Genomic DNA, 11,731 nt, shown 5'->3' with positions numbered 1-11,731 from the left:
TTCAATTACGTCGAAATGTGTATTCGTAAGAATCTGATATTCCTTGTTCTGATATTCTTCTAGAATGCAAAGGGCCCACTCGAGTTGAATGTTAAAATTTGAAATTATTTTTTAAGGGACGTAAAAATAAGCCAAATTGTAAAAGTGGATTAAAAACTTAGCAACTTAAATTTAGTAATTTAAAACCCGTAATAAGAGGCACCAAGTATCTGCTAGTAATCACGGTCAAACTGTTCATGTACATCTTTCCGGATCCATTTTCAACGCATGGACAAGTTTGTCTCGCAGTAAAGCAAATCACCTTTTCGTCGTAGTCCCTTTGTACCAGTTGGCATCCGAGTTCCGGTGACCAAACGACGGCATATTTAAAATTTTCGTCTAAAATTTCAAGGGAAATTAGTTATAGAATCGTGAAATCAAATTGCTCTAGTACTCTTAATGCACTGAATCTCCAAGGCCTGCGGAATGCAAACATCTAAATCGTTGTTACTCGGAGGATTTCGATTCAAGCCAAAGTATGGATCAATATCCTCATCGTAAATTCGACTTGTCCGGTCAAAGCACTCATATCCGGTTTCTGAAATTTCGCACTTATCTTTATTCTCCTTCGTGCAGTCAATACACATTGTGCTATTATATGTTAAAGCAAACGTGGCTATTGGACTTGAAAGGAGTATTAAAGTAAAACATAACTTTAACATGCTTTCAAAATAATTTTTTTTTGTATTTTCTATTTAATAACTAAAAACATGTCAAATAATATACATATTCGACTATAATTTAAAGGGTTACCTAGATCGTAAAATATTAATGGTTTGTTTTACTGTACCGTAAACAAACAAATCAACAGTTGTAATACATATAAGGCGCACGGCACGATCCAGCTTCTGGTGTACAGACAGACCGTTCCAGATTCTTTTCTGTCCTTGATGCACGGGCAATTTAGAGTGGCACTGAAACATGCATTCCTTTTACTTTCGGACGATTTTTGTACAACTTGACAACCCAATTTAGGAGACCAAACGACGACTTTTTTGAATTTTTTTTCTACCATTTTATAAAAATATAAGTTGGCAAATTATACAAGCGAAATGTTGTCATACCTTCCATGCACTCAATCTTTAAATTTCTTGGAATGCATTTTTCCAGATCTGTGGTACTTGAACCCTCCCAATGGAGGACACCTTCGTCCCTTTCGGACCAATCTTCGCCAGTCGGGTCAAAACAATCAAATCCGATTCGATCAATTTCACAAGCTACCATGTCTTCCTTTGAACAGTCAATACATATTGTATCATTTTTTGTCGTTAATCCTTTAGTGGTTAGTGGACTCAGTAGACCGAAGAGATAAATAGTTAGGTATATCGTCATGTTTTTATTGAAACATTTTTGTTTTTCTATTGATTTTAACACTAAAAATAACAAATGACTTTAAAATCAAAGGTTGTAAATTAAATTTTGTATTTTTCGCTTGATATAAGAGTATTTTATTTTTTCAATAGTGGTTTAAATCGCATTTTAACAATTTTGGAAACACAGTTTAAGTTGTTTGCCAGCTGAATTAAAAACCAAGTTAATCGGTGGTGCCACTAAAATCGGCGAGCGCCCATTCAGCGTAAGTTTCTTATATGCTTCATTATACATATACGACTTAAAGCTAAAGTTTGATTGCTTTCGTCAATTTTTACCTGAGACAATGATTTCAGTTAGAATTATATTTTTAAAAGAGCAATATAATTATAAATAGTAAATTTCTAAATAGCGAACAGGTGGGTTTTTTCGCAGATGCTTTCCGATCGACGCACGGACAATCACTCCAGATATCATAACAACCCACATCTAGGACAAAATCAGTTTCAACCACAAGTTGGCAACCAAATTGGGGAGACCAAACGACAGCATGATGGAATTCTTCTTCTAGAATTTTAAAAGAAAACATAATAATTTACCATGCGTGTCACTCAAAACCTTACCCTTAAGGCATTGAATATCCAATTCATCCGGGATGCATTCATCTAAATCGACATAAAACTTAGGTTTCTTAGTCCAGTGAAAGCGGGACCGAATTTTCGTAGTTTCGCATGTATATCCTGTCTTGGCAATTTCGCAATCGAAAACTCTTTCACAGTCGATGCATATTAGGTCATGTTGTGATGTGGTCAGTGGAATCAGAAGTATAAGAGAAAGGTATATATATGACATGTGTTGACGGAATAATTATGGTAAATAGTAAAAAACGTTTGAAACTAGCTCAGCATGTTAATAAATTCAGGGAATGCTTTGTAGCTAAACTTCAAAGAAAGATCAGTGCATATTTTTCATCGGAGGGAAAAAATGTTGATTGCTGGTTTCAAAGCTTGGAAATGATGTAATACTTTTACCATCAATTTGTGGTTCCTTAACATTTTTTTTAAAAAACAGAAAAAAGAGATCGTTGAGCAAGGCAGAATGTTACCGCAAGCTTTTCTTTTTCACCTTTAATTGAATCTAATTTTTCAGATTTTCTTCACCGCTTTTGGCGGCAAGCCTCCTCCTTGCCCGCCTGATGTCTGTTCCCCCGGCATCCTCGTAATTTGACATGACTTATGCGACAAATCTGCTTTGGCGTCAAGCGTCAGCGATTTATGCTCCCCGACTTTCCCGACTGTCATCCCTTTTCCTCCCTCAACTCACCCTGCACTGTTCTACATAATCAAGCAAATTGCTTTTCCACTCACATCATTTTTTATCAAGGGGCCTTCGCTGTCTGGAAACTTCGTTAATGCACCTGTCAGATATATCTTTCGCCATCTTCCTTCCTTTCTCCATTCCCCTGCATGTGTTGGATCTAACTATATTTACATATATATATATATGTATTTTAGGAAAATTGCATAATACCCCTGAATAGCATCAGCTATTCTTTTTTTTGTACAAAATCTCTAAAAGCTCATGAATGCGCGTGGGCGCCAAAGTTCTTTGGGTGAGTTGAGTTTTTGTATTTTTGATGAGTTTCCCCCGGCATTAATATGCAAAATCCGCATTGTTGTTGTTAATATACATAGTGATGAGGATACTGAAGGGGGGAATGCCCCAGCATATCTGAAATCCATTCAATTTGACAATGACTTAGTAAAGTTTTCTCATTTTCGATAGACGCTGAGCAAAAGGACAGTCAGAAAGTTAATGGTCAGCAGAGCATCAAATTTGGGGTATTGGGATATGAATTTTTAGTTCAATCTTTGTAAATGGATCTTTAAATCGAAGGGTATTTATTAAATCAAAGTGAGGTCCAGCCATTAAAATGAAAATAAATAACATTTTCTTTACATTTGTTGTAAATCTTCTTATATTTGCATTTAGTCCCTAAACATTCTAGATTTAATGGAAAGTAATAACGAATTTATGACTATTTTGAGGTGACCTCAATAAAGGTAGATTTTCTTTTTATTTCTTTTACTACCTAAGTTGGCTAATTCAAAGGACATTAAAAGTCTGATTTAATTGCTGAAACTCCCAAATTTTGTACACATTAAAATATATATATTAAATATGCAGCCATATTTCGCAAAACACAAAATCCATTAAAAAGTTTTGTTATTACTTCAACTCATCCTTCACCCCGCCGCCTGACTTCGAAAAAAAAACTTTTTCAACTGCATTCAAAAACCTTGAGCTGCTTTTAATGAAATTCTTTTTTGTTGCCACCGCTGTCGTTTTGCGGACTTTTTTCGGGTGGGTCGTTTGTTGCTGTTGTAATGAGCCTAAGGCGTCAATGGCTTTTGCCGCCAATGACGATGTCATGCACCATATGCAGTACAGCCGCGAAAAAGTGGAGGACGTGGCTTTTTGGGCCTACACAGATGATGATAATGGTGATGATGGCTAAAAACAAGCCACACGATGTTAAGTCTACTTTATTTTATTTTTCACTTTGTGGTTTCTGATACGAGGTCAACGATTTTATCCAGTTTTAGCTTCTTTTCGGCTTTGCGGTTGGGACTACTTAAAAGGCTTTTTGACTAACCGAGAAAAAAAGCTGTCAGCGAAATTTATGGCATATCAAAATTGCTCTAGGAAAATTCCATGTGCCTTAAAAGGAATATTTTTTATTTTTTAGCTATGTAAGAACTGAAGAGCATAGGCATATTCTACAATTTTTATATTATTTTCGAAATTGTTACCAATTTCATATATATATATATATATATATATATATATATATATATATATATCTATTATCTTTGTTATATATTATCTTCTAAGTCTATAAGTAAGCGGCTTAAAATTTTTTAAATTTATTTTTTACTTTTTACATCTTAAAATTTGTATATTATTTTCTAAGTGTATAAGTATGCGGTTTTGCTGGTTTGTCAGACTTTTTGCCTATTTTTGAAGTCAGCCGAAAGTAGCAACTGTGCCAAATAATGAGACGCCATGTAAATGTCCTTGGGAGTAAAACTTGTTCCTCATTTTCCTTTGGCTGTGTGTTATTTTCTGTGTGTGTGTGTGTGTGTGACTGTGCTTCTTTCTTTTTTGTTGCCGCTAACAGCAGACGCGACGAAATTACGTATACGCCACGTCGGCCGCCAGGCCACACCAACTGTTGCAGCCACACGTAACCGCCACCCCAGAGCCTCAAGGTTGTCCCGAGGCAACTTTCAACTTTCTGTGGGCCTTTAATTTGAGCTTAACAATTTATAAAGTTTTTTTTTGACTCCCCATTTTTCAATACGCAATTTTCGAAACTTATTTGCGGGTGTGTTAATGTGCGTAGTTCCCTTTGAGTGTGTGCAGCTTTACGAGGAAGGGAGATCAAGGTCTCTGGGGAAACTCAATTTTCGCTTTGGCAACACCAAATATTTATATTTACATATGTGTGAAGCAAGAGGGTAAAATGGTGGAAAGGACGATGGGAAAGTAAATTTCTTGATCATGTTAAGCTTGATTTTAATTTTTGCATTTTAAAGTAAATGCAATTTGCATTAACTACATAAAATATGAACATGATATTATTTTTTTTTTTAATATTGAATGAAAAAATTACCAGTAAAATATAAAATATTTAAATTATCCCTGACGCTGACATAAATATCAAGTGAACATTTAACTCTCCGAGTCTTGTCCTAGTTAAAATAAGAAATAACGAGTCGCGAGCACATCCTCCTCTATCCCATTAAAGTTAATTTGAAATGCAGCACCTCGTCGAACATGCAAACTAATTTAAACATATGAAAACGAAGAATCGGAACTCATTAAAGGACCCCAATGCCTGCTTGCCCCTTTCACCCCGCTTTCATCTCCCCCTGGATCCGGCTTTATGCATTTTTCATAATGTAATTTCCCAAGTAATAAATTTTCATGCCAGCATCATCATTATCAACAACATGCAGGACGAAAGGAGGGCGACTGAAAACTTCGGTTCGGTCGAAGGTGCAAGGATGAAGGTGCAGCTGCCGTTGCACCTGTTCGAGAAGCACTTTCCCGCTTTCCCTCGTTGCACTGGTTGCCACTTTCCACGTTAATCTCAGATTTCCACATAAATCACTTTAAAAAGGCGACACACTTGCAGGCGGCAAGGTAGGAGGAACAGAAGGCGCCGGCTCCCGAGGAAGAGCTATAGTAACCGGGTCTGCTCAGACCTGCAATGGCAATTTCTTTGAGTACTTTCTTCTATTTCCCCTTTGCTATTATACCGCTGCTGTGTGTGTGTGTGTCGTCGGTGTGAGTTGCCCCAAAAAACGTGCCAAGTAATTGCCGGCCATTGCCATAATGTCCTGGGCATAAGGACCTGCCATGAGCGCAGGAAATAATAACCAGACTTGGCTCGGCGGTACTTTTAATTTCAGCGACGATGTGCCGTCGATGCACAAAAGTGTTTAGTGAATCTATTTTTATAAATTTCTGTTAGTATAATAAGGTATTCGATCAATCTGTAACAAAATGAAAATCTTAATCACTCTTCTTTTCACATTATTAAAACTTTAAATATTTTTTTTAAGACAGAGATTTGTAATCCACACCCTTGCTAGATTTTTTATCACTCCATACTCGTTCTCTTTAGCTTTTATTTTACCTTTACTTCAGGCAACCGCCCCTTTCTAGTGCGGACATAACAATGTCTTTGAGTTTCTGTAATAATCGTAAATGCATTTGTTTTTTTTGTATTTTGGCGAACACGCCCTGAATATGGGGGTGGGAGAAAGTCTTTTCCCTTAGCATTTCCACACGCATTTTGTGTGAGCTGCATTCGCAATTGCACGGCGTCTTCATGCGGTTATGCTTCTGCTGCTTTCATTATGAGCCATTATCACAAGCTGGCGACAAGCGACTGCCACGATGGCCACAAAGAAAGCTGGGGAAATGGCCAGGAGAATGGCCAAAAGAAAGGGGCCGGAAGGGGGACGTTGGCGGTCTCTCGACAGCGCTTGACGCGAGCTTTGCACTTGTAACTAATGCGCCATGTTTAATGTTTCGCTGCTTTCTCCACTTACTTTTATGCTCATGCTGCCGCTGGTCTACAGAGAAAAATTTATTAAATACTAAATACAATTTTAAGGTTAAAAACTTTTTTGTAGCATTTTTACAGGAAGGCCACTTAAACAAAATTAAATTGACATTATAAATGGATTTTATTCGCTGCCACTTTTGTTTTAAAACACAAAAACAACACAGTTTTTCATTTATTGATTTTTATGTTCCGAAGTGGCATACTGTGCATGTGGCGGCAGAGACTAGGCAGAGTTATCTTATATGCGCGCAGCTTAGGAAGCTACCGGCTGCTAAATTAAAACAACACTAGTTATTATAAATTTGAATGTAATGCAATATGAAAACGACTAGCATCTAAAAAAGAATTCTAAATATTTTATTTTGGAACCAATGCAGTTTTTTAAAATTAGGTGTATTTTAGTATAATTTGTTTAAAACAATTCTTTCTCTGTACCTATTTGGTAGCTTATGCAGCTGCTCTGCTCCTCCTTATCATCTTTTTGCCCTGGCTTCAACTGCTTTCTGACCAAACAATGGCAACTTTTGCAGCTGCGTTTTTTGTCCTTTTTTTCCTATTTTGATGCGTGTGGGTGGATGCTTTTTTCTATCTGCTCTTTCTGTTGGATTTTTTGTTTGTGCTGGCACTTTGTTCTTTGCACTCTGTCTGCTTTCTGGGGACTTGCTGCGCATTCGAAATGCTTTCCAAATTGTCTTTATTCCAAATGCTGTTTTTGAAAAATTTAATTTTCATTGAAATTCATCGCAGTCCCCCTTCGTCTTTCGCGAAAACTTTTTTGTCAACTTATTTTCTGTCCTGACGTTTTGCCCATTTCTTTTTGCTCATTTGTTGTTTTTTGCTTTAATTTTTCTCAGCGCTACATTTTGCTCTCTCATTTTTGCTGTTTTTAGGATATTTTTAATTAATTTTGCATTTCGCTGCAGCTGACAGGCAATTCCCGCCATACCATAGGCAAAAAGTTCTCGTATAGTTTACTTTCAGAAATTACCTAAATGTTGCGTATACGAAATGTAGGAGTTCTGGGCAAAAAGCAAAGATGACGGGGCGTAATCTGAAATACAAAAGAACGATACATAAGTGCTTGGCAAGAAGGGAAAAAAAGAACCACAAGAGCTCGAGCCGAACCGATATGCGGAAAACTACAAAAGGTGGATTAGATTCCTGAAGAGAGGGGAGACCAAGGGTGGATGCTCCACCTGTCAAAGGCAAAGGCAAAGCCCAAATGATGAGACTAAATGGGAAATCACAACCTCATTCCCTACCGCCGTCAGTCAGTTTGTCAGTCACTCAATCAGCCCTAGAACCCAGAATTCCCCGAACAACAAACAGCTCCGGGAAAAAAATGCACAAAGCACAGGAAAATGAAGCCACCGGCAGCAGGAGGGCAACCTTTGACAGCTGGAAACCACTTAAATTATATGCCTGCTGCGAGCTTAGTGGGTTACCACCCCCTGCCAGTTGCTTATGTTAATTTTCTGCTGGCCTAGGCTCGAGCAATTGACATGAACCGAAGTGACTTACTTTGTGGCTTTCCTCCTAGGGTCCAACTCCCCCTGAATCTCTGGCAAATGCTGGGCAACAGGTGGGGAATTGAAACGATTTACCTCTGACTAAGTAATTGCCGGGTATGTGCTGAAATTCCTATAGAGCAAAGTTTCCTAGGCTTTGAAAAAAGCAATGTGAAGGAAACTCATAATTTCTTTGGTTTCTTCAACCGATTCATAAGATTTGAAAAGATTAACTTCATGGGAAAAGAAAAACCCTTGCAAGTGGTAAACTTTTTTATCATGAAAAATTGTAGCAGATACTAATTGAAGGATGGGTGCTTTAAAGAGAGAAAAATAATAATATTTTTTGTAAATTCCCTATCCTTCACTTGAAACAAAAACACGTATTAAAAATGCTAATTATTATTAAAATGTTTAAAATATTATAAGCTTTATTAATCAAAAGTGTTGAGTATCGTTAACAATTAAATCAAAATACCTTTATTAGGTGTTGTAATATTTTTTTCTTTTTTTTTTTAAAGTCTTTCCTGTTCACTTTTTAGAATTCATTGAAGGAAGAATGTACTGCATTGTTAATTGCTGCTGCATTAGCCTTGAAGTGACATCAAGTAAAGTTTTTCAAGGCTTTGAAAAAAGGCAATAAAGAAAATTCCCAACTTGTTGCTTAAGTTATAAAACACGCAAGTTGTGAGCTGTTTGAAGGAAAGTTAAAAAATAAATAACCCTTTGAATATGGCACGCAAGTTATAAGGAAGTTGATCAACTTTTGCAAAGAGCGCTTCCTTAGGCCAATAAATAGCCAAGCAAGCTCGTTGGGTACTCCTAAAAAATGCAAAGGAGAAAAAAATCAAAAGGCATATTAATTACTGCTGCATTCTGCCTGTTAATTCACAGTCAGCTGCCTAATGCCTAATGAAGTGGTCGTGCTTTTTGCTTTTGCAGCTTAACTAAGCACACGGCCAGTGGCATAAACATCTCTGTTTTCGAAACAGAAACAGCAGCAGTGGCAACAACTTTTGACAACAAACGCGTGTAAATAGTAAAAGTTTTGCTCGCATGTTGCTGGGGTGCCCGGAACCCGGAACTCGGAACTCAGAGCCCCACACAACCGAACTTAACTGAACAGAACTGTTCGCCTAACTTGGCTGAAAGCTAAAAATCATTTAATTAAAGTTTGGGCGGGAAGAAGAGGTCGCTGGGTGAACTAAGCTGCTGTCTAAACAACAACATTGCATGTTGGCGGCTCTTAATTGCTTAAACAAGTAGCTAACTAGCGAACAGCAAATGGGGAAGGGGAAGGGGCAAAAGGTCCTCCCAGGATACTTTATATAAGCCAGTGCAGTGACCTGCATAAGGAGCTGTGAATTTTCCGACATATGTACTGGAATGTATAACCAAGTTTGTATGCATAATGTTGTCTAATTAGTTGGGCCAAAAGCCACGCCCCTCCCAACGCGAAAGGGGTATAAAAAGAATATCCTTACATAAATTAAATGCTATAAAAATGCTGGCTGTCTTATTTTCTTTCTTCTAGAGCAGGCAAATTCAAGCAAATGACCCATTCAACCCAAATAGCCTTAAGAAAATAAACGGAACAAACGAAATTTAAGAGTATTTTCAGCTTGAAATGGCTTTTTATATTGGTTGAGCTATATTTGGAAAGAGTTTAAATTGCCCAAGGCACAGGAAATTATTTGATTATAGTTTTTCAGCAATGTGGAAACATTTTGGTATAAAATGGAGTATTAACAATTTATACAAATTAGAATTTAGACTGCAGGAGCAATTTATATTTAAAAGAAAAAATGTATTGTAAAGTAAAAACCATTTAAGTTAGGATATCGAAATAAATAAACTATAGCCATTTTATGTTTATTTTTGCTTTGATAGTTCTGAATTTAATTGCATAAACTGTTTAAATGGGGCATTGCGTAATATCCTGAACTTTATCATCCTTTTCCACCTCTTTATACTTATCAAATGCCGTCACCCTCTTTGAGGACCTCAGTCTTAGTTGCCTGCCTATGCATTTGGCAGTGTAATTTTTCAACTCTCGCCAAAATGTCAGAAGCAAGCCAACATGCAATTTATGTTGTTTGCTCAAGATTATTCATACCGAAGACTACGACTGTTGCAGGCTTCCTCTGACTCCCTCACTCACTCTCTCTCTTTCTCTTTCTAATGCTTTCTACCCCTCTCTCTCTAGCTTTCTGTGCGTTGTCAATGTTCAAAAAGCTGCGCATGCAGTTTCCTAATAAATTTTTTTGCTGATTCTGCTTTTAAAACGCGAATGTACCGAGCTCAAATTGCTGACCATTTAGGGGAGTTTCATGATGAGGGGTCGGGATTTATAGGTGGGGCAGGATTGCAAGGGATTGGAGGATGATAGGAGGGCAAGGGGGCAGGGATGATGGTGGTGAATGTTGCCTGGAGGGCAGAACATGCCCAACTACATGTAATTTTACGCGCAACTTAACTTGTAAACTGCCAGCACACCGATTCCGATTCCACCGGCCAGCCTCGTAATTCCCGCCCTACTAAAACCACCGAGCCCTGCGGACAATACCCATCCACACCCCACACCCAACACCCCACACCACACACCCACACTAACCTGAATCAATGTTTGGCGTACATGGCGTATACGTATTATGGCAGTTTGATGCATTTCGTGGCTTTGATTTTGGAATTAAAGATTAAAGTGGCCACACAAAACGCGCACTGTGGTCTCAGCTCAAAATCCCCCATCTCTGGATTCGCCCTTTCAGCGCTTTGCGTAGTCGGATAACGCGGCGTATGAGTAATGTGAGCAAATGCTAAGCATACGCCCTGTTGAGCATTAAGCTGGAATTACAGGAATTTTCGCCGAATATCAAAGAGCAAAGCAGAACGAGTTGAATGAAACAGATTCGATTGCTGAGCAGCAAAACGATAGCTTGAGATAGAGAGAAACCTCTAAGTAATTTGTGTAAAATCTGGGGGAAATCTAAGGGGAAAATAATCCCCGAACTGGAAACATAATTACTTTAATGTAAACCAAAATAATCTGGGTAGTAAAAAAAAAACTTTTAGTTTAACTAGAAAATTAATATGGCTTACCTTGAGGGGATTAGTGATTAAATTTTAAATACAAATATTGTTTGCTTAATATCATAGGATTAATTTGTCTAATGGCAGGATTTTTAATTAAATATTATGCAGTACTTACAACTTAAGTTTGGAATATAAACCATTTTATTGCACGACAATGAGTATGGCCATGTAAACTTTAACCTATTTAAGCCAATTTGCAATCCTTTATTTTCTTGTGAACCAAATTCGTTTGTACACCTCCATTCGCCACCCATTATCGTATTGTAATGCCGATAAGTTCTCGACGGGTACGGATGTCTGCATCTCCTTGGGGTCGCATTTTCGTCGCCGGGCTCCTTTGTTCGATTAATTGCTCCAGAATCCCATTATGCAATGCCATGGCTCTCACTAATTTACATGTTCTGCCCGCTCTTTCCGTTCCTCGTTTATTGCAGGTACGACTACGAGACCCTACTGCAAAATTCCACTTTCTGCTTGGTGCCGCGTGGACGTCGTTTGGGTTCCTTTAGGTAAGCACAAACAAAAAAGCCACAAAAAAAAACGAGGAGTATTAAAAAAAATGGGTGGAAAACATAAAAAACAATTTTCATTTTACATTTCACAATGGCATTTTATCATGGTTTTTTTTCGGGTGTTCGTC

At 37.7% G+C, this 11,731-nt stretch overlaps 3 protein-coding genes across 4 annotated transcripts in view; 1 reads left to right on the top strand and 2 right to left on the bottom strand.

The window, feature by feature from the left end:
• Positions 1-11,731, top strand: part of LOC119552034 (exostosin-1) — a 76,449-nt gene that overhangs the window by 38,110 nt on the left and 26,608 nt on the right. Inside the window, exon 3 of the mRNA XM_037861773.1 lies at positions 11,526-11,600. Coding sequence (XP_037717701.1) covers positions 11,526-11,600 — 75 coding nt within the window. The remainder of the gene's footprint in view (positions 1-11,525; positions 11,601-11,731) is intronic.
• On the bottom strand, positions 16-1,403 carry LOC119552040. 2 transcript variants are annotated; one of them, XM_037861783.1, is made up of 3 exons: positions 1,104-1,403; positions 434-1,047; positions 16-378 (listed from the first exon to the last, which is right to left on the bottom strand). In XM_037861783.1, exons 2-3 carry the CDS (start codon positions 699-701, stop codon positions 158-160), a joined length of 489 nt encoding a protein of 162 aa, XP_037717711.1. In that variant the 5' UTR covers positions 702-1,047; positions 1,104-1,403; the 3' UTR covers positions 16-157. The 2 variants fall into 2 exon arrangements, with proteins under 2 accessions (XP_037717711.1, XP_037717710.1); XM_037861782.1 differs by lacking the exon at positions 16-378 and having other exon boundaries at positions 726-1,047.
• On the bottom strand, positions 1,555-2,232 carry LOC119552042. Its single transcript, XM_037861784.1, has 3 exons — positions 1,974-2,232; positions 1,768-1,917; positions 1,555-1,688 (listed from the first exon to the last, which is right to left on the bottom strand). Exons 1-3 carry the CDS (start codon positions 2,200-2,202, stop codon positions 1,678-1,680), a joined length of 390 nt encoding a protein of 129 aa, XP_037717712.1. The 5' UTR covers positions 2,203-2,232; the 3' UTR covers positions 1,555-1,677.

The sequence above is a fragment of the Drosophila subpulchrella genome, chromosome 2R (genome assembly GCF_014743375.2).
Source record: "Drosophila subpulchrella strain 33 F10 #4 breed RU33 chromosome 2R, RU_Dsub_v1.1 Primary Assembly, whole genome shotgun sequence".
NCBI lineage: Eukaryota > Metazoa > Arthropoda > Insecta > Diptera > Drosophilidae > Drosophila > Drosophila subpulchrella.
Note: the sequence above shows the minus strand (reverse complement) of the source record. Positions and strands in the feature narration are given on the sequence as shown.